The 23295-nt window shown below is 39.6% G+C and overlaps 2 protein-coding genes across 2 annotated transcripts; both read left to right on the top strand.

The window, feature by feature from the left end:
- The first annotated feature begins 5202 nt into the window (after window positions 1–5202).
- Window positions 5203–6253, top strand: LOC309798179 (late histone H2B.L4-like). The gene has a single exon (XM_082646461.1). It carries the CDS (start codon window positions 5232–5234, stop codon window positions 5646–5648), a length of 417 nt encoding a protein of 138 aa, XP_082502587.1. The 5' UTR covers window positions 5203–5231; the 3' UTR covers window positions 5649–6253.
- Window positions 6254–22399: 16146 nt separating this feature from the next.
- On the top strand, window positions 22400–22977 carry LOC309798181 (late histone H2B.L4-like; the record flags this gene model as incomplete). Its single annotated transcript, XM_082646463.1, has 1 exon — window positions 22400–22977. One exon carries the CDS (start codon window positions 22400–22402, stop codon window positions 22922–22924), a length of 525 nt encoding a protein of 174 aa, XP_082502589.1. The 3' UTR covers window positions 22925–22977.
- Between the last annotated feature and the right edge of the window lie 318 nt (window positions 22978–23295).

The following is a 23295-nucleotide window of genomic DNA, read 5'->3' as shown; positions in this document are numbered from 1 at the left end:
GACACAGAGTTCTCCCATATTTCTCGTGGTTCCCTTCTTTCTTGGGTCCTCTAATGCCTGACACTTCAGTTGTAATCTATCCCTCTCAGCTGTGCCTTGAAAAGTACATATCCACAGAGTCATAAATGGGGCAGGTTTGAGGACAAAATTTAGGGAGAGGGAAAAGCATAAGAAGCCCTGGATATATGCCCTTGCATGATGTTGGAGTGTGGTTAAGGGAAACACTTGATTATACTTTTTCACTTGAATTAATTTCCAAATGGAGATTGAGGTAATTGAAGTTTATTCTTTTATATAAAGGTATTTCCTATCAAGCAGGTTGATCAAGAGAAGCATGGTTTCTGTTATCCTCTGATAGACTCACACACTCAAAGGCAAAACCATGCCTAATGGGTCAGACACTGAAGTGAGATTTAGGGAATCACCTAGGTCCTGGTGTCAGTTCTAATTCAGTAAATATGTGACTTTGGGTAATGCCCTTCACCTACCAGAATATGGTAAAGGAATCTGGGTTTTCAGAGGGATAGATTACACAAGCCAGTCCATTTACTTCAACAAGCACAATAACCTTGCATATTATTCCTACTTACAACAAATTTCACTCAGGTGCATGACAAAATACCTGCTCAAGTATCAGATCCACTGAGCTATATGGTTTCTGCTTATCTTCACTTCTCAAAGGCTGATGAATTTCACAATGCCTCTGTGTAGAATATTGCAGTTATTTCTGCAACGTGTTTCAGTTCTCGCTTATGTTTTACAATGAATTCTGTAATACAGATAATGTTGAAAAAAGTTTGAATGGGGTATGCTTGTCCTATTAATACTATTTTCTTAGGGTTGGAACTTATAGTTTGTTATTTAAGCAGTAAAGCCCTTGCTCTAATTCGTATTTTCAGTAGTCAACACCATTAGATCATGATTGCTCTTTAGGTGTCCATTTTCTTCAATTACACTCTGAAGTGAATAATTACATATGCTCATATCTCCTCCAAGGTCTTCAACCTTGAACTCCATTTTCCCTCTCTCCTTCCTAGATGCCATGTGTGTCACTTATCCTTGCGCTTCTGTCTTCACAGCGTATATGGTACAGTTGTAACACTGGTTTACTAATGCCTGTATTTGATTATTGGATTTACTAAATGTAAAACACACCTAGCACAATAAAAATATCCTAGTAGGTTAGATTTCTTAACAGGAATTCTCACATATTATTAATGTGCAAGAAATGTTTAGAAAAACATTTGTATTTCATACGGGCAAACACTGGGATATTGAAGCAGCAACAATGAGCACAATAGGAATTAAATAATTTTGTGAAATACCATTTTATCCTATGGGTCCACAGTTCTCTTTTTGAAAATGCAATGGCTCTGAAATGAGCTTTCTGCTTCCAAAATTATATTCAGGTTCTGTACGACCAACTTGAGGTCCCACACAGAGATATTTACTTGCCATTGATTTGGTGGAAGATTTTCCTGGTCTCCTTGGGAATCATATTCTTTTAAAAAAATTCTTTCATAAGATTCCTCTAATATTCCACAAAATAATAAATAAGATTCCTGAAAATGGGACTCATTTATCCTAAATATTTACTCCAGCGACCAAGGAGAGCTCTGGAGATATAATAGCCCATCAGAATTCTTCAATCTTGGACTGAAAAACACAGACTTTCACTGCCCATTCTTTAAAAGACACTGCCTCCTTCATACCTGAACTACTCAGGGAAGCTCTCTCTAGTATCTTGCCACGGCACCCCAATTCTTTTTCCTTATCTCACAAGGCTCTGCCAATTTAAAAAAAGTATTTTGTTTAGTCTGTCCTGTAGAGACCTGTCCCTCTTCTGAGGGGCTCAGGAAAAGTTTGATTTTGTAGATTATCAGGAATTTATCTCAGTGTTTGGCTGAGAGTGATATACTTTACAGGTTCTTATATCCTACACAATAGGAAATAATTACAACTTTTTAAAAAGAAGTACAAATGGAATACAAAAATTGAAAAATATGTAGGTGTAAAGCAACATAATACTTTCTAAAAATTGAAAATGACAGAGTATCTTCTCCCTCACAGATAAGAAGAAATAAAATACTAAAATGAAATTACTGAACATTCACATAATTGTGAAAATGACTGTGGCAGGGCCACCTTGTTTCACTTAAGTGGTCACCAGTGTTCTCTTAATAAAATGGAAGAGGCAGGAGATATGTCTATATTTAGCTCAGAATACATATCTCCTATGGGTTGAATTTGTACCTCTAAAATTCATCTATCTATGCTGTAAATACTCGTACTCATATGTGATCATATTTGGAATCTTTACTGGGTAATCAAGTTAAAATATGTTCATTAGAGTAGGTCTTAATCCAAATGAGTTGCATCCATATAAAAAGGGAAAATCAGACATAGATACATACATATAGGGAGGAAAATGTGTGGAGGTGTAGGGAGATTTCAGCTATCCACAAGGCAAGGAGAGGGTCCTAGAATAGATGCCCCTTATGCATTCACACCTTGCATAAGATCCAACTCAGATGTAACCTTGATTTGGACTTAGAGCCTCCAGAAGTATGAGACAATAAATGTATGTTGTTTAAGTGACCCAATCACCAGCATTTTGTACAGAAGCTCTAGAAAACTTATATAATATTTAAATGACCTTGATTAGATTTTTTTTTTTTTTTTTTTTTTTTTTTTGCGGTACGTGGGCCTCTCACTGTTGTGGCCTCTCCCGTTGCAGAGCACAGGCTCCGGACGCACAGGCTCAGCGGCCATGGCTCACGGGCCCAGCCGCTCTGCGGCATGTGGGATCTTCCCGGACCGGGGCACGAACCCGTATCCCCTGCCTTGGCAGGCGGACTCTCAACTGCTGCGCCACCAGGGAAGCCCGACCTTGATTAGATTTATAAAACAAAGAAACAAACAGCAGATAAATAATCACACTTGTTACCCTACTGTCACCAAACCTGAACATCCCAGGAAGACTGTTACTGGTTCATTCATGAACACCGCACTATAGAGTGAGTGGCCCAGTGACTGTGGCTACCAGTTTGGGTCCCTCATTGGCTGACCTGGTGTCGAGGTGGACTTGAACCTCTCTGACTGGATGCTCCCACCATCCCCATGATGTTGAGCTACAAGTCATGAAGGTTTTCCACTTCAAAAACAAGAGAATAAGGCCTAGAAAAGAATAGAATTAGATCATCTGAACGAGTTGGAGTAGACTTCTGATTCTAGGCAGCCTGGAATAAGTTGTTTCCTGAACTTTTTGTTGCACTTATTTCTATGCTGTATTGGAGTCCCCTTTTTAAGTGAATCCATAAACACAGTAATGGTGAAAAGGTTTCTGAATGGGCTATACTCTTCCTATCAATACTATCATCCCTGATTTGAGACTTATAACTGTTATTTAAGCAGTGAAGCCATTTCCCTCAGTTTGCCTTTACAATAAACCACAACGTTACAAGGTGATTGCTCACTAGGTTCCCGTATTCCCTCAATCAACTGAAGTGAATAATTACTAGTTGTTACTCCCCTTTCCAATCTTCAACATCAGACTTTCCCTTTCCCCTCTCCATCCTAGATTTCCTATGTATCAGTCATCTCTGAGGTCCCAGTTATCACTTCAAAACCAATTATGGTATATTTTGAATATTTTGGGGTTTTTTTTAACTAATGTGTCCATTTAATTTCTGAATTTATAAATGTGAAAGAAACAAAGCTCACTAAAAATATTAATGGATTCTTTTTCTTAAAACGACTTCCTACATAATACGATATGTATTATATTTAGGTCCTTAATCCATTTTGAGTTTATTTTTGTGATTGCTGTTGGAGAATTTTCTAATTTCATTTTATTACATCTAGCTATCCAGTTTTCCCAGCACCATTTATTGAAGAGACTGTCTTTTCTCCATTATATATTCTTGCCTTTTTTATTGTAGATTAATTGACCGTAAGTTCATGGGTTTATTTCTGGGCTCTCTCTTCTATTCCACTAATCTATGCGTCTGTTTTAGTGCCAGTACTATACTGATTGATTACTGTAGTTTTCTGGTATAGCCTGAAGTCAGGGAACCATATTCCTCCAGCTCTGGTCTTCTTTCTTAAGATTGTTTTGGCTATTCGGGACCTTTTGTGTTTCCACACACATTTAAAAACTTTTTGTATAGTTCTGTGAAAAATGCCCCGGTATTTTCATAGGGATTACATTGAATCTGTCGATTGCCTTGGATAGTACAGTCATTTTAACAATATTAATTCTTCCAACCAATAAACATGGAATATCTTTCCCTCTGTGATGTCGTCAATTCCTTTCATCAGTGTCTTATAGTTTTCCAAGTACAGGTCTTTTACTAACTTAAGTACATTTATTCTTAGGTATTTTATTGATTATTTTTCTCTCACACTGGCAGTTTCTCAGTACTCAGAGTAACCAGTTTTGTTAAAATAACAGCTCACATTTATTCATCAATTCCAGTATGTGTGGTATTTTGGGGACCTAATTAATGTTAAAAGAATTTAAAATTTACTAAATGTTAAATAATTTTAGTGTTTATGTGTAAGTATTCCCATTTCTGTTTGTGTTCTGTCTTTGCAGAAAGTGGTTTTGTCATTCTCTTCATTCTGATCACTGGAGGTTTTGATAAGAATTGGAGGTAATAGCTGGTGAATTATGTCCCATGATTTTGAGGAGCACTCTGCAGACCATGTCAGAGAGTTCCTGCTCAGGCCATGGAGGCTCAGCCATGGAAAGGTAAGATTCTGTGTGGGAGTAAAATGGCTGCCAAGTGGCCAAAGTCATTCTGATGGAGGCAACGACTTCAGTTAGGGAGGTCAGACTCGTTCAGGAAGCTCAAACTGAGTTTTATTCAATGTAGGTGGCTTAGGTGACAACTTCTCAGAGTTCTCATGCATAAATAGTAGGCATAAATCAGCTGAGGTGAACTTTGCCTACGTGGGGCATAGTTCAAAGATTTTCTGGTAGAGGTCACGGAAAGTTTAAAGGTCACCAGATTTCCACTGTGATTGGTTGACTGGAGGCCAAGCAGGGGGCCATCCACTCACACGTGACATGGGGTGCCTTAGTGACAGGCCTCCCTGCTTTGCATTTTATCCAATCAGATATGAACATTGCCCGTGACATCAGAGAAGGCAGGGAGTATAAACGGGGCCAGCGGCACTCAACTGCCGCACTGTCCTTCCCTCTGAGCTGTGGGGGAGACGGTTCTGACATGTCTGAGCCTTCGCCTGAGACGTCTGAAGAAAGCCTGGCCACCAAGGAAGCAGAGCCCTCCAAAGCCGAGCCAAAGAACCCGAAGCAGAAGACACCGAAGCGCCGCGGCTACCGCAGCCGCCGCCGCTCTGATGGCTTCGACAGCTTTGCCGCCTATTTCCCCAGGGTGCTGAAGCAGGCCCACGAGGGCCTGAGCCTCTCAGAGGAGGCCGTGGACGTCATGGATTCGTTCGTTAAGGATATGTTTGAGCGAATCGCCAACGAGGCGGCGCACCTGGTCTGCTCCAGCAAGCGCTCCACCCTCAGCTCTGGAGAGATCCAGACCTCCGTGCGCCTGCTGCTGCCTGGGGAGCTGGGCAAGCATGCCATGTCCAAAGCCAGCAAGGCCGTCATCAGATACACCACTGGCAAATGAGCTGCCTCCGGACCATCTGAGCATCTCAAACCAAAGGCTCTTTTCAGAGCCACTCATTTGGCGGGAAAAGACCTGTAGCTCTGAAGAGTCCGATCCACTCTGGGTTTTCGCCCTGTGCCATGAGGGAAATACCATAAACCTCATCCACTCTGCTTGAGTATATGTCTTTAGTGCCATTCGTTCCACAGAGAATCACGAACTAGTCTTAGCCAAAATGCACCTTGTCACTTTCCTAAATGGTCATTTCTACTTGTGGTTTCTCTGTTCACCCATTTTAGGGATTTTTATGGTCAAAATTCTTTCCATACAAGATTCACTGACCATTTTTATTGTCATTCTCCCAGCTGTATATAGCAGTATCATCCAGAGATTTTTATGTGGGATATAGTAACTGAAAGAGTGAAGTAGTGGACATGAAAATCTCACTTACACGTTCATACGCCTTTAACATATCTCAAATCTGAATTCAGTTAAGTACATAAAATAGGACCCAAACGCAGTGTAAAACTAAATAATCTAATTTTCTAGAATCAAGCACCATACCTCGTGAAATTAGTATTCTACATAATTCAGATTTCTCTGATTTTATTTTTTTATGCCTAAAACTTTTCGGTTTTTATCCAGAAATCTTGACTGAACTGTAATTCTGCATGGATGATGAGATCATCCAATGACAGCAGCTGTAGCCACAGTCTGAGGAGCAGCAGCTTATGAGGGACTGGGAGCCCCTGAGCCAGAGCAATTGGCCCAGAGTGTGGTGGGGCGTCCAGAGCTGAACAAATAACAGCCTTCCTGTGATACTCAGCCGGGAGAGTGAGCGGGAAGGAGGTGTGATAGTTTCCCTGTGGTTTTCCCTTCAAGTACTTGCTTTTAATCATGGTGATTTAAGTACACACAACCAGATCTGGTAGTGGGACATGTCTCTATCTCCTTGCATGAAAATAAGAGGGGGAAGTTCAGCAGTTAAGAGAACTAAGATGACTCCTTCCTCTACCTCAAGTAATTTGAATGTTAATGCTTCTAATAATATTTATTGAATTTAATATCCATTGTGCTTTCTTCTTGGTGCATTGCCTTTTCTTCTAATCTTTTTCTAAAAATATGTTGCTGAATTTCAAGGATTTGTTGATTTTCCTAGTCCATTTTTCAAAAAATTGATTTCTAATTTCCTACATCATTGGAGAGAGAGAATGCACTCTATGATTTCAATCCTTTGTAATTTACTATGGTTTTCATTAGAAATTAATATTTCAGTATATTAAAATCTATTCATTCTGCACTTTTAAAATAAGCAACAACGATATGCTGTACAGCACAGGGAAATATAGAAATTATTTAATAATAACTTTAAACAGTATAATATATAAATATTTTGAATCACTTGTTATAAACCTGAACTAATATAATATTGTAACTCACCTATACTTTAAGAAAAAATATAAAAATTAAAAAGAAATTTTAAGTACCCCTGGATTAGGATGTACAAACCTGTGAAGGATGTCACTCTCAGCCAAAGAGAGAAAAGCTAGATAAACTGCAAAATTCCAACCTTTTCTTGAACCCAGTTTTAGTGCTTTCTCTATGTCAGGCTTTATAGATTTCTATGAGATCTAACTTATTTTCCTATGAATTTCACTTCCCAATTTATTCTCATCCTCGTGTGAGCGTGTTATGGAACTTTCAGAATTATTTTATGTGTGATATGCAATAGAAATTGTGGAGGAGCAGTTATATACATCAACTACCCCTATTATACATTATCAACATATCCCAGTTTAAGCATACATTTAAATATATAAATGGGAACTGATAATAGCTTACAGAAGTGGCAAAACAAAGTTTTCACAAACATTTCACTTTTCTAAATCCCTGGTTGTTGAAATTATTTGAAATATCCCTACAGATGTATCAATCAATTCTTTCCTAGCAGAGAAACTTTAAAATACAAACTTTCATGACATGCAATTTTATATCCATTGAAGAGTGTCAAGTGAGAGCAGCTCAAGCTCCTGTCTCCACTGGGGGTCTGGCAGCCTGTGAGCTACAGCCATTGGCCCCAAATGTTGTCCAGTGACCAGGGCTGAACAGATAATAGCCTTTGTATGATAATCAAACTGGAGATTAAGGGGAAAGGAACTGTGGAACTTTGCTTTTTTTTTTTTTTTTTTGGTTCCTTACTTATATTTAATCATGGGGATTTAATGACTTAAATCCAGAGCAAGTCATTTCTTCAGCCCCTTGCATCAGTTTAGAGGAGGTTTATCAGCAATAGAAGACCTAATATGTCTCCTTTTACCTCAAGTGGTTTGAATGTTAAGGTTCATATCTGTTCTTTTCCATTGTGTTTTATTTGTGTCCCATGAAGATTTTTATTTGTGTCATTTTTGTATAAGTGTACTGCCAAATTTCAAAGAAGTTGCTGATTTTCTATTTCTTGTTTAAAACAGATTTCTACCTTCCTACGACTGTTGAGAGAGGATGATCTGTGGGATTTCAGTCTTGTGCAGTATATTCTGATTTGCTTTAAAGCCCAGTACTTCCTCATGATTGTGAAGTGTTTCATTTGAACATGTAAAATCAGTTGTAAATAATCATTTTGACTGGGATGTACAAGGTAGTACAGGATGTCTCTCTCAGGCAAACAATGAGACAAAAGCTATATAAGTTGCAAAATTAAAAAATTTCTCGGGCTCATTCTGTGGAGAGACAAAAAACAAAGTATTCTACCTTGGTCACAGCACCACTTGCTGAAGAGCAAAATGGGGGACAGGATAAGACAGTAGAGAGAGTTCACAGAAAATTGCAAGTATGAAGGGGGCCAATATTACCTCCAGCGATCTCTTTGAGATCAGCAGAATTAGGATTTTGGCCAATAAGCCCCCTCATGAAGTTCATTACTTATTATTATTTGGGAAAGATGAAACTTAAAAGGTTTTGAAATAAAGAGAGCTTGCTGCACAGCTTGCCATTAAAATCTACCATGAAATCAGGTGCATACCTTCCTCTGTGTAAGAAATAGAAATTGTTGTACACACTGGAAAAAAAATTTCAGAACTCCAAACTCTTGGTAGAGCCAGGTGCCTTTTCTGAGAAACAAGTGTGGACCACTTTGAAAAGAGTTGACCTCAGAAAATCACTTAATGTCTATCATGCTAATGGTTGCTGCATCAAAATGCCAGTTTTTCTCCATATGAAACAGAGATTCATTACCAAGGTTATTTTTGCATGTTAGTCTCAAAGCTATGGTCTCTGTAAAAAGTATAAGAGCTCTAATACACCAGGACACTGCTATTGTGCTTTGGGTGTTTTGCTTTTGTGAAATCAGAAATGAAATAGGATCATTATTTATACATATTATATAATAGGTAATATGTTTACCTAATATGCATAATAGGTCTGGAGAGTGAAGACTGGGCATGCAAGGGTGAGCAACACATACAAAATTTAGAAAGGTAAGAAGATAAAGGGAATTTTGTGATTTTTCGTTGTTGAAGATGGGAAGGGGGAGTGAGCGATTGTGATTATACACTTCCGTGGGTTCTTGCAGAAAGAAGGGTACCTAGTGAGCAATTGCGATCTAATGGTGTGTGTGGTTTACTGTAAAGACAACCTGAGGAAAAGAGTGTAATGCTTAATCCACAAATTAGAACCATCAACGCGTGGAAAATAGTATTGCTAGGGCAAAAATATCCCATTCAAACTCTTTTCTCCATTACCCATGTTATGGAATTCATTTGAAGTGTGGATCCAAACACAGCAAACGAATAAGTAAACCAAAAAGTTCAAGGGAAAAAAAATCTATCCCAGATTCTAATCTACCCGGAAAAATTTTAATCTTGGAACTGAAGGGTCTACTCTAACTTCTTCAGGTAATCTGTGTCTGTTCTTTTCCAGGCTTTACTATTTTTGAAAACAACCTTGGTGATATAGGCCTCGGATGATGGGAGATCCAATCAGAGAAGCTTAAGCACCACTCGCCTCTGAGTCAGCCAATGAGAGGCCAGCAACGGTGAGCTACAGCCATTGGTCCGGAATTCAAGCTGGTTTTCCGGGCTGAAGAAGTCAGTGCCTTCCTGGATGTTTAGCCTTGGTAAAAACTGACGGTATTAGGTTTGATTATTTGCCTGCTCTTTGCTTCTTTGCTTGATTGGTTGTATGTTTCTAATGGTGGTGTTTACCTGGGGCTGATATACAAAATGCCAGAGGTCCCTTTACTTGAAAGACACGTACATAATGTCTCACACTTCTGGAGGCCGGAAGTCCAAATCAAGATGTCAGCTGGTTTGGTTCCTCAGACTGCTGAGAAGGAAGCCTCTGTTCCAGGACTCTGTCCTTGGCTTGTGAAGATGGCAGAGAAACCCCTCTATCTGTTCACAGTTTTCTCCCTATATGACGGTCTCTGTGTCCATACTTCCCCTTTTATATGGATACAGGTCATTTTGTATTAAGGATCATCCTAATGGAGGCAGTTTAACTTGATTTCCCAGGAGAGATCCTATCTCTGTATACAATCACATGTCAGGTATTTGGGTTTAGCACATCAACATAGGAATTTAGGGAGAGAGTATTCAACCCACAGAAGACATGAATTTTGAGTTATAGGTGAGCATATCTCTTGACTCTTCAATTATATTAAGAGAACACTGGTTCTCTTCACCTATAAATACTGGTTTGATGTTTACGATGTGGTATAGTTACAGTTTTTGAACTCTTCCAACACATGTAAGCATAGATTATTGATGGAAAATCTTACTTAAACAGATATTTTTGATGAATGAATGCATTCAAAACCCTGAGAAATCTGGAAAAAATGTAATGTTTTCATAATTGTGTATCATTTAGCGATCACTGCATTGCAAATTACTTCAACACTTAGTGGATTAAAGCAGCAATTATTTATTATTTCTCATGTATCTATGGGTCAGCTGAATGCTTCTGCTGACCTGGGTGGTATTTCTCAGGATTTTCGTGTAGCCCTTCTCTCTTTATTCATCGTCCCTGGTAGAGTTCATATCACATCACTTCCAAATTAGCAATGCATAGATAGGACTTTTCTCTGTGTGCTAAAATTGATGTTTCATTTTAAGTAACGTTTTGTAGATACTTAGATTAAAAATAGAAAGAGAGGGCTTCCCTGGCAGTGCAGTGGTTGAGAGTCCACCTGCCGATGCAGGGGTGACGGGTTCGTGCCCCGGTCCGGGAAGATCCCACATGCTGTGGAGTGGCTGGGCCCGGAGCCATGGCCACTGAGCCTGCGTGTCCAGAGCCTGTGCTCCACAACGAGAGAGGCCAAAACAGTGAGAGGCCCGCACACCGCAAAAAAAAAAAAAAAAAAAAAAAAAAATAGAGAACATTCGTGACTGCTTAAGGGAAAATAAGGTGAACCCTCTCATGTAATTTTCCTCAACTATTTGAACAGTGAATAGTTTTATTTATTTTAAAAATGTTCCTGACTTTCCACCTAGGTGAAGGGGGAAGAAACTCTTTCATTGTAGTCCCTATAAATGCATTGTGATTTGCTGAACAATGTTTGTTCAGTTTTGTTTGGTATTCCTTTTTTGCTTTTGAAAGAAATTGTAAATTTCCCTATTGATTAGGATGCTAAAACCTGAAAAGGATGTCACTCAGCTAAACAGTGAGACAAAATATGGACAACCTACAGAAATGAGAACTTTTCTTCAGGCCCTGAAAAAAGGGACTGCACCGTCCTGGAGAGACAAAACAGCATCTTTTTTAATGTTTTCAGAAACCCACAAACTCAGGATTAAGAATCGGGCAAGGCAGAAAACTAGAGAGAGCTTAACCACTCTGAGTTGTGTGGCTATGAAGGGGGCCATTGCCTGATCGAGGAGGACTGTAAAGGCCTTTTTTCCTTTGGTCCAGTGTATTGATAGAACTCGATTGGGCCAGTACCCCCCAAGAACTGTCCTTGTGGACATCAGACTAAGGATTTATGATAAATGAGCCACCGGAATGGGAATATTATTTATTTATATTCTTGAACATGGTATGAATCTTATGAAAATATTTCAGATAAAGAATTTGACTCTCAAGGAGACCAAGGAAAACTACCACCAAAGTATCCGCAGGTAAATCCCGCAGGTACCTCAGGATGATCTTACACACCTGGAACAAAATTTCGGATGACAAGAGAGCTCTAGGTAAAGCTCAAGGGCGACTGACACACAGGAAATCTAAGAAAGAGGAATAATAGGGTTTAATGTTGAAGAGGCTAAGGCCGAATAAGTACATGTGATTTTTGACTTCAGAAGGTAATTAAGGAGAAAGGGCACCTAGTGAGCAATCATGATCTAACAGTGTGGTTTACTGAAATGATAAACTAAGGGAAAGAGCTTTACTGCTTAAATAATAAAAGATAAACATCAACTCTGAGAAAATAGTATTAGCAGGACAAACATACCCCATTCAAACTTTTTCAACATGACTTGCATCAGGGAAATCATTTAAAAGCAGAATCAAGGACCCAAACACAGCACGGAAATAATTAAAGCAAAATGTTCAAGAAACAGTAACTATCCAAGGTGGAAGAAACTGAAGTTACACTTGTGACTGGTTCAGATTAATCTTATTTGTTTTTTTCCCTCAAGAGTACATTGTCCTGTTTTTGGAAAACGGAAACCTTCATGTCTTGCACCTCGGCATCATGGGGATGCTGGAAGTGTCCAATCAGAGCAGCCCAAGCACCACTCTGGGCCGTCTCAGCCAATGAAAAGCCTGCAGCTCCTGAGGTACAGCCATTGACTCAAAAGTGTGAGGAGGTGTCCTGGGCTGAAGTAATAGGAGTCTTTCCGGCACATGCAGCCTTTGAGATTGAGAGGGGAAAGGGATGTGATTCTTTGCCATTGGGCCAGATGTTACAATGTGACACGGTGTAATCCAGTAACAGCCTTCTTGGGAGATTTGGCCTTTAGAGATTATGGAGTATAGTGGAACGTTTCATTCCCTGTGGTTTGTTTGCTGGCTGGTGTTTAATCATGGTGATTTAATTATATGAATTCAGAGACTGTGCTGGACATGTCTTTTGTTCTTTGCATCAAATATGGCAAGATGTTGATTACTAATATTTCAAGTAAGATTTTTATATCTTCATTTGTAAATGGAGCTCTTCAGAAATTGGAATAGTAAGCTTTCTTCACTGCTTGTATCATTCCGTTACATTTTCTGGTAATAAAAATTAGCTTTTCCTCCTTCATGACTGAAACCATTTTATTGGCAGTAGAATTAGCTGTCCCTTAAATGTCCAAGAGGAAACCTGATCGGAAGCCTAGTCACTGTGGATGAAACCACACTGATGACCCCCATTTTTTCAATTCTTCTAAAGTCCCTTTTTGGTCCAACTTCTGTAATTTATTTCTACATAAATACATTTAAATATGCCTTTGATTGTATTATTGTAGACTCTTGAAAGTAATTTGATTTTCATTTTTAAATATTTCGCCTTTTATTGATTCCATTTTTTCTCCCTATGTTGGTTTCTTAAAGAATAGGGTAATAGGTAATAGTTGTGGCTCATGTGCTCTAGAGAGCTGGCTCAGTAGTTGTGGCACACAGGCTTAGTTGTTCCATGGCACGTGGGATGTTCCTGGACCAGGGCTCGAACCTGTGTCCCCTGCACTGGCAGGCAGATTCTTAACCACTGCTCCATCAGGGAAGCCCTTCTATTGCTTTTTATCTCTTTTTTACTTATTTTCTCTCTGATATTTATTATTTCCTTCCTTCTGCCGACCTTGAGCTTGGTTTGTTTTTTTCTTATTCTTTTAGATGTTGGGGTAGGTCGTTTATTTGAGATTTTTCTTGTGTCTTGAAGTAAGTCGGTATGGCTATAAGCTTCCCTCTTAGAACTGCTTTTGCTGTGCCCCATAGGTTTTGGAAAGATGTATTTTTATTTTCATTTGTCTCCAGGTATTTTCTAACTTCCTCTTTGATTTCCTCACTGACCCATTGGTTTATTACTAGCATATTGTTTAGTCTCCATGTGTTTGTGGTTTTCCCATTTTTCTTTATGTAATCATTTTCTAGTTTCATACAGTGTGGTTAGAAAAAATGCTTGGTACAATTTCTGTCCTCTTAAATTTGTTGAGACTTGGGTTGTGGCACAGCATGTGATCTATCCTGGAGAAAGTTTCATGTGCACTTGAAAAGAATGTGTATTCTGCTGTTTTTGAATGGAATGTCCTGTAGATGTCTATTAAGTGCAACTAGTCTAATGTGTCATTTAAGGCCACTACTTCCTTACTGATTTTTTATCTGGATTATCTGTCTATTGCTGTAAGTGGGGCGTTAAAGTTCCCTAATATTATTGTATTCTTGTCAATTTCTTCCAAGAAATTTTACACAACAGATGAGACACAGCTGGATGGAGAATTGGTGAATTAGAAAACAGATGAAAGAAATTACACAGAATAGCTCATAGTAAGATAAATGAAGTAGAAGATTAAAGAGAGGCCAAGGGACCTAAGAAATGGACTAAGAAGGTATTAAGTGCATTTTGTAGGCATGCCAGAAGTGATAACCTTGTTAAATTTTAGAATAATAATATTCACAGGGACACGGTTGATAATTATCCAGAATTTAGGAAAGCCTTGATTCCATAGATTCAGGGAGCATACTTGGACACATCATATTAAAGCTACAGAGTTAGCATATAGATCATAATAGCAGACAAAAAGACACATTGTATACAGAGCAATGCAAATACTGTGACAGTAAATCTCCTTTCATCAACAAATGGAAGCCGAAAGTGAGTGGTGAGAGTAAGTAACCATCCACGTAGTGTTGTACTCCTAGCCTAAGTATCATGATAAGACTTTGATAGACTTGAAGATGGACCACTCAGCACACCAAAACAAGGACAGACTTACTGCCAGTCCTTAGCCATAAGCCACTTTAGATGTTACCTCTGCTGCACATAGCTACCTTGTCCAATGTTCTGTACTTCTTGAGTTGGCCCACTTCCAAGGACTGATCAAGGAGGTGGCATAAAGATCTGGCTATGTTGGACCAATGTGAAATGACTTCAACAGGCCTTTAGAACTCAGCATGGGATCAGAAAGTAATTTTGGAGGGTCTGCGTTAGATGTGCACTTCTCCCTCTGCCCACACCTACCTCTCGCATCCCTTTCTTGGGCATTGAGCATGCATAAATATCCTGCACACTAAACACCATATCGATGTTTGTGTCCTTAGAACTTAATTCAGAATAAAAGAGATTGGAGACAACATGAAAAATCATGGTATCAATATTTACACCAACAGATACCATGTGAAAGGAACTTCTAAGGAATGTTTGCCACTTCTGGTATCCCTAGGAGATGTACTTTATACTTTCTTAGTCCATTTGTTAGGTGTCTTGATCTCCATTTAATCCTTTTATTCTCTTTATGAAGTATTCTGTATTATTTTTTAATCTACCTTCTAATTCACATATTCTCTCTCCAGGGGTGTCTTAGCTATTTAAAATTTCTTTACTCTTCTATTCCAGTGTTTATGATTTTCTGTACTAGAAAGCTTATTTGCATCTTTTTTTTTTTTTTTTTTTTTTTTTTTTGCGGTACGCGGGCCCCTCACTGCCGCGGCCTCTCCCGTTGTGGAGCACAGGTTCCGGACGCACAGGCCCAGCAGCCATGGCCCACCGGCCCAGCCGCCCTGCGGCATGTGGGATCCTCCCGGACCGGGGCACGAACCTGCGTCCCCCGCATCAGCAGGTGGACTCTCAACCACTGTGCCACCAGGGAAGCCCTATTTGCATCTCTTTGATAATTAGCTATTGATTACTCATGTATTATGTATCTTATCATCTATTTAAATATGTTAATTAACATTTCTTGTACTTTGATGATAAATCTTTACAGGTTTCCATTTTGGTTTATTGTTTATGCTGATGTTGGCATTTTGGAAGGGGGGAAATCTGTGCTTGTTTTGGAGGACTTTAACTGTAGGAATATTTGTAGAAGCCTCAATTAAGGTTAAGCTCCCCTAGAAATAATTAGATTTGTATTTGCCATATATATGAGTTTACAAACAGAAATTAGTTGGGCCATGCTGATATTGTTAATTAGAACACCAAAGCTACATCAGGGCACTCTTTTGATTACAGATTCTCAAGGCAACATTTTATTCCCCAACCATAGTTAGGGACAAAATTAGAATTTTCCTTGGTTCTTTATTTCTTATGAGAAAAAAAGTCCAGTTTTTCACTATGGGTATAGTCAATTAAGCATTTATTTCATTTTTTAAAAAGTATTTATTTACTTATTTATTTGGCTGCATCGGGTCTTAGCTGCGGCACACGGGACCTTTTAGTTGGAGCATGTGGAATCTTTAGTTGCAGTATGCGGGATCTTTAGTTGCAGCATGCAAACTCATAGTTGAGGCATGTGGGGTCTAGTTCCTTGACCAGGGATTGAACCCAGGCCCCCTGCGTTGGGAGTGTTGTGTCCTTGCCACCAGGGAAGTCCCAGTCAATTAAGCATTTAGAATTATGTGTATGTCTCAGCTGTCTATTAATTTGAGCCCATTTTCAAGCACACCTGAGTATTTAAAATAATGTTTAACATAATTTTGGGGGCTTCCCTGGTGGCGCAGTGGTTGAGAGTCCGCCTGCTGATGCAGGGGACATGGGTTCGTGCCCCGGTCTGGGAAGATCCCACATGCCGCGGAGCAGCTGGGCCCGTGAGCCATGGCCGCTGAGCCTGCGCGTCCGGAGCCTGTGCTCTGCAACGGGAGAGGCCACGGCAGTGAGAAGCCCGCGTACCGCAAAAAAAAAAAAAATATATATATATATATATATATATATATATATATATATAATTTTGTATATTACAATTTATAATTGGAGGATTTTCAGTTTTTCTACCCAATACCCAAACAATTTCCAAACAAGAAGTGTAAACGTCCCTTAAAAATATAAACCATACTAAGATCACTCAGTGGTAATCAGCTGATATTTAAGCTACGCTGCAAAGTTCCAGGCAACTTTCACACACATGCCTGGTGCTGCAAGGGACCTCTTTTCTTGTGGGGATGTCCAGCAGGATAGGCTGACCTTTTACATGGTAGCCATGTGTCCTCAAAAAGCAAGACAGAAGGACATTCCCTCTTAAAGCTTAACCCCATAATTGGCATAATATAATTTCCACCATATTCTATTTATTGCTCAAAATAATCACAGCCTTCATCAGCTCAAGAGGAGGGGGAAATGAACAGAACCTCTCATTGGAAGGAGTATCCAGGAATGAGCAACATTCCTGGATCTAATATCCACTAAAACCAAGCTTCTTGAGATCCTTTTGGGTGCCATACACAGGGTATGGCCAAGAAACAAGTGTTTTGTTCATTATACTAAGGTGGTTGTCTATGGATTCGTTTACTCTTTACCTACCACTAGGAGAGGGACACCTATCATTTAGTGGAATCCTATACTCTACACCACAACTTTCACACTAAAGTGGAATGAAGTGTCTAAACATTATAGACACCCTCTCCCACTTGTAGGACCCTGCATGTAGACAAAGAAACACACAGGTAGGCAGCAAGGGGGATGTAAGTAGAGATTTCTTGGTGAAAGGAACTTGGACAGACAGGGTTTCAATATCTAATTTTTCTGACTTAGGGACACAGAGTTCTCCCATATTTCTCGTGGTTCCCTTCTTTCTTGGGTCCTCTAATGCCTGACACTTCAGTTGTAATCTATCCCTCTCAGCTGTGCCTTGAAAAGTACATATCCACAGAGTCATAAATGGGGCAGGTTTGAGGACAAAATTTAGGGAGAGGGAAAAGCATAAGAAGCCCTGGATATATGCCCTTGCATGATGTTGGAGTGTGGTTAAGGGAAACACTTGATTATACTTTTTCACTTGAATTAATTTCCAAATGGAGATTGAGGTAATTGAAGTTTATTCTTTTATATAAAGGTATTTCCTATCAAGCAGGTTGATCAAGAGAAGCATGGTTTCTGTTATCCTCTGATAGACTCACACACTCAAAGGCAAAACCATGCCTAATGGGTCAGACACTGAAGTGAGATTTAGGGAATCACCTAGGTCCTGGTGTCAGTTTTAATTCAGTAAATATGTGACTTTGGGTAACGCCCTTCACCTACCAGAATATGGTAAAGGAATCTGGGTTTTCAGAGGGATAGATTACACAAGCCAGTCCATTTACTTCAACAAGCACAATAACCTTGCATATTATTCCTACTTACAACAAATTTCACTCAGGTGCATGACAAAATACCTGCTCAAGTATCAGATCCACTGAGCTATATGGTTTCTGCTTATCTTCACTTCTCAAAGGCTGATGAATTTCACAATGCCTCTGTGTAGAATATTGCAGTTATTTCTGCAACGTGTTTCAGTTCTCGCTTATGTTTTACAATGAATTCTGTAATACAGATAATGTTGAAAAAAGTTTGAATGGGGTATGCTTGTCCTATTAATACTATTTTCTTAGGGTTGGAACTTATAGTTTGTTATTTAAGCAGTAAAGCCCTTGCTCTAATTCGTATTTTCAGTAGTCAACACCATTAGATCATGATTGCTCTTTAGGTGTCCATTTTCTTCAATTACACTCTGAAGTGAATAATTACATATGCTCATATCTCCTCCAAGGTCTTCAACCTTGAACTCCATTTTCCCTCTCTCCTTCCTAGATGCCATGTGTGTCACTTATCCTTGCGCTTCTGTCTTCACAGCGTATATGGTACAGTTGTAACACTGGTTTACTAATGCCTGTATTTGATTATTGGATTTACTAAATGTAAAACACACCTAGCACAATAAAAATATCCTAGTAGGTTAGATTTCTTAACAGGAATTCTCACATATTATTAATGTGCAAGAAATGTTTAGAAAAACATTTGTATTTCATACGGGCAAACACTGGGATATTGAAGCAGCAACAATGAGCACAATAGGAATTAAATAATTTTGTGAAATACCATTTTATCCTATGGGTCCACAGTTCTCTTTTTGAAAATGCAATGGCTCTGAAATGAGCTTTCTGCTTCCAAAATTATATTCAGGTTCTGTACGACCAACTTGAGGTCCCACACAGAGATATTTACTTGCCATTGATTTGGTGGAAGATTTTCCTGGTCTCCTTGGGAATCATATTCTTTTAAAAAAATTCTTTCATAAGATTCCTCTAATATTCCACAAAATAATAAATAAGATTCCTGAAAATGGGACTCATTTATCCTAAATATTTACTCCAGCGACCAAGGAGAGCTCTGGAGATATAATAGCCCGTCAGAATTCTTCAATCTTGGACTGAAAAACACAGACTTTCACTGCCCATTCTTTAAAAGACACTGCCTCCTTCATACCTGAACTACTCAGGGAAGCTCTCTCTAGTATCTTGCCACGGCACCCCAATTCTTTTTCCTTATCTCACAAGGCTCTGCCAATTTAAAAAAAGTATTTTGTTTAGTCTGTCCTGTAGAGACCTGTCCCTCTTCTGAGGGGCTCAGGAAAAGTTTGATTTTGTAGATTATCAGGAATTTATCTCAGTGTTTGGCTGAGAGTGATATACTTTACAGGTTCTTATATCCTACACAATAGGAAATAATTACAACTTTTTAAAAAGAAGTACAAATGGAATACAAAAATTGAAAAATATGTAGCTGTAAAGCAACATAATACTTTCTAAAAATTGAAAATGACAGAGTATCTTCTCCCTCACAGATAAGAAGAAATAAAATACTAAAATGAAATTACTGAACATTCACATAATTGTGAAAATGACTGTGGCAGGGCCACCTTGTTTCACTTAAGTGGTCACCAGTGTTCTCTTAATAAAATGGAAGAGGCAGGAGATATGTCTATATTTAGCTCAGAATACATATCTCCTATGGGTTGAATTTGTACCTCTAAAATTCATCTATCTATGCTGTAAATACTCGTACTCATATGTGATCATATTTGGAATCTTTACTGGGTAATCAAGTTAAAATATGTTCATTAGAGTAGGTCTTAATCCAAATGAGTTGCATCCATATAAAAAGGGAAAATCAGACATAGATACATACATATAGGGAGGAAAATGTGTGGAGGTGTAGGGAGATTTCAGCTATCCACAAGGCAAGGAGAGGGTCCTAGAATAGATGCCCCTTATGCATTCACACCTTGCATAAGATCCAACTCAGATGTAACCTTGATTTGGACTTAGAGCCTCCAGAAGTATGAGACAATAAATGTATGTTGTTTAAGTGACCCAATCACCAGCATTTTGTACAGAAGCTCTAGAAAACTTATATAATATTTAAATGACCTTGATTAGATTTTTTTTTTTTTTTTTTTTTTTGCGGTACGTGGGCCTCTCACTGTTGTGGCCTCTCCCGTTGCAGAGCACAGGCTCCGGACGCACAGGCTCAGCGGCCATGGCTCACGGGCCCAGCCGCTCTGCGGCATGTGGGATCTTCCCGGACCGGGGCACGAACCCGTATCCCCTGCCTTGGCAGGCGGACTCTCAACTGCTGCGCCACCAGGGAAGCCCGACCTTGATTAGATTTATAAAACAAAGAAACAAACAGCAGATAAATAATCACACTTGTTACCCTACTGTCACCAAACCTGAACATCCCAGGAAGACTGTTACTGGTTCATTCATGAACACCGCACTATAGAGTGAGTGGCCCAGTGACTGTGGCTACCAGTTTGGGTCCCTCATTGGCTGACCTGGTGTCGAGGTGGACTTGAACCTCTCTGACTGGATGCTCCCACCATCCCCATGATGTTGAGCTACAAGTCATGAAGGTTTTCCACTTCAAAAACAAGAGAATAAGGCCTAGAAAAGAATAGAATTAGATCATCTGAACGAGTTGGAGTAGACTTCTGATTCTAGGCAGCCTGGAATAAGTTGTTTCCTGAACTTTTTGTTGCACTTATTTCTATGCTGTATTGGAGTCCCCTTTTTAAGTGAATCCATAAACACAGTAATGGTGAAAAGGTTTCTGAATGGGCTATACTCTTCCTATCAATACTATCATCCCTGATTTGAGACTTATAACTGTTATTTAAGCAGTGAAGCCATTTCCCTCAGTTTGCCTTTACAATAAACCACAACATTACAAGGTGATTGCTCACTAGGTTCCCGTATTCCCTCAATCAACTGAAGTGAATAATTACTAGTTGTTACTCCCCTTTCCAATCTTCAACATCAGACTTTCCCTTTCCCCTCTCCATCCTAGATTTCCTATGTATCAGTCATCTCTGAGGTCCCAGTTATCACTTCAAAACCAATTATGGTATATTTTGAATATTTTGGGGTTTTTTTTAACTAATGTGTCCATTTAATTTCTGAATTTATAAATGTGAAAGAAACAAAGCTCACTAAAAATATTAATGGATTCTTTTTCTTAAAACGACTTCCTACATAATACGATATGTATTATATTTAGGTCCTTAATCCATTTTGAGTTTATTTTTGTGATTGCTGTTGGAGAATTTTCTAATTTCATTTTATTACATCTAGCTATCCAGTTTTCCCAGCACCATTTATTGAAGAGACTGTCTTTTCTCCATTATATATTCTTGCCTTTTTTATTGTAGATTAATTGACCGTAAGTTCATGGGTTTATTTCTGGGCTCTCTCTTCTATTCCACTAATCTATGCGTCTGTTTTAGTGCCAGTACTATACTGATTGATTACTGTAGTTTTCTGGTATAGTCTGAAGTCAGGGAACCATATTCCTCCAGCTCTGGTCTTCTTTCTTAAGATTGTTTTGGCTATTCGGGACCTTTTGTGTTTCCACACACATTTAAAAACTTTTTGTATAGTTCTGTGAAAAATGCCCCGGTATTTTCATAGGGATTACATTGAATCTGTCGATTGCCTTGGATAGTACAGTCATTTTAACAATATTAATTCTTCCAACCAATAAACATGGAATATCTTTCCCTCTGTGATGTCTTCAATTCCTTTCATCAGTGTCTTATAGTTTTCCAAGTACAGGTCTTTTACTAACTTAAGTACATTTATTCTTAGGTATTTTATTGATTATTTTTCTCTCACACTGGCAGTTTCTCAGTACTCAGAGTAACCAGTTTTGTTAAAATAACAGCTCACATTTATTCATCAATTCCAGTATGTGTGGTATTTTGGGGACCTAATTAATGTTAAAAGAATTTAAAATTTACTAAATGTTAAATAATTTTAGTGTTTATGTGTAAGTATTCCCATTTCTGTTTGTGTTCTGTCTTTGCAGAAAGTGGTTTTGTCATTCTCTTCATTCTGATCACTGGAGGTTTTGATAAGAATTGGAGGTAATAGCTGGTGAATTATGTCCCATGATTTTGAGGAGCACTCTGCAGACCATGTCAGAGAGTTCCTGCTCAGGCCATGGAGGCTCAGCCATGGAAAGGTAAGATTCTGTGTGGGAGTAAAATGGCTGCCAAGTGGCCAAAGTCATTCTGATGGAGGCAACGACTTCAGTTAGGGAGGTCAGACTCGTTCAGGAAGCTCAAACTGAGTTTTATTCAATGTAGGTGGCTTAGGTGACAACTTCTCAGAGTTCTCATGCATAAATAGTAGGCATAAATCAGCTGAGGTGAACTTTGCCTACGTGGGGCATAGTTCAAAGATTTTCTGGTAGAGGTCACGGAAAGTTTAAAGGTCACCAGATTTCCACTGTGATTGGTTGACTGGAGGCCAAGCAGGGGGCCATCCAATCACACGTGACATGGGGTGCCTTAGTGACAGGCCTCCCTGCTTTGCATTTTATCCAATCAGATATGAACATTGCCCGTGACATCAGAGAAGGCAGGGAGTATAAACGGGGCCAGCGGCACTCAACTGCCGCACTGTCCTTCCCTCTGAGCTGTGGGGGAGACGGTTCTGACATGTCTGAGCCTTCGCCTGAGACGTCTGAAGAAAGCCTGGCCACCAAGGAAGCAGAGCCCTCCAAAGCCGAGCCAAAGAACCCGAAGCAGAAGACACCGAAGTGCCGCGGCTACCGCAGCCGCCGCCGCTCTGATGGCTTCGACAGCTTTGCCGCCTATTTCCCCAGGGTGCTGAAGCAGGCCCACGAGGGCCTGAGCCTCTCAGAGGAGGCCGTGGACGTCATGGATTCGTTCGTTAAGGATATGTTTGAGCGAATCGCCAACGAGGCGGCGCACCTGGTCTGCTCCAGCAAGCGCTCCACCCTCAGCTCTGGAGAGATCCAGACCTCCGTGCGCCTGCTGCTGCCTGGGGAGCTGGGCAAGCATGCCATGTCCAAAGCCAGCAAGGCCGTCATCAGATACACCACTGGCAAATGAGCTGCCTCCGGACCATCTGAGCATCTCAAACCAAAGGCTCTTTTCAGAGCCACTCATTTGGCGGGAAAAGACCTGTAGCTCTGAAGAGTCCGATCCACTCTGGGTTTTCGCCCTGTGCCATGAGGGAAATACCATAAACCTCATCCACTCTGCTTGAGTATATGTCTTTAGTGCCATTCGTTCCACAGAGAATCACGAACTAGTCTTAGCCAAAATGCACCTTGTCACTTTCCTAACTGGTCATTTCTACTTGTGGTTTCTCTGTTCACCCATTTTAGGGATTTTTATGGTCAAAATTCTTTCCATACAAGATTCACTGACCATTTTTATTGTCATTCTCCCAGCTGTATATAGCAGTATCATCCAGAGAT

This window comes from Mesoplodon mirus, assembly GCF_964341445.2.
Source record: "Mesoplodon mirus genome assembly, contig: HAP1_SCAFFOLD_2019, whole genome shotgun sequence".
Lineage (NCBI taxonomy): Eukaryota > Metazoa > Chordata > Mammalia > Artiodactyla > Ziphiidae > Mesoplodon > Mesoplodon mirus.
The sequence above is the reverse complement of the archived record's forward strand: the minus strand, read 5'-3'. Positions and strand labels throughout refer to the sequence as shown.

Coding starts and splice junctions, on each gene's coding strand:
- LOC309798179 (XM_082646461.1), top strand. CDS start 5,232: ATGTCTGAGCCTTCGCCTGAGACGTCTGAAGAAAGCCTGGCCACCAAG.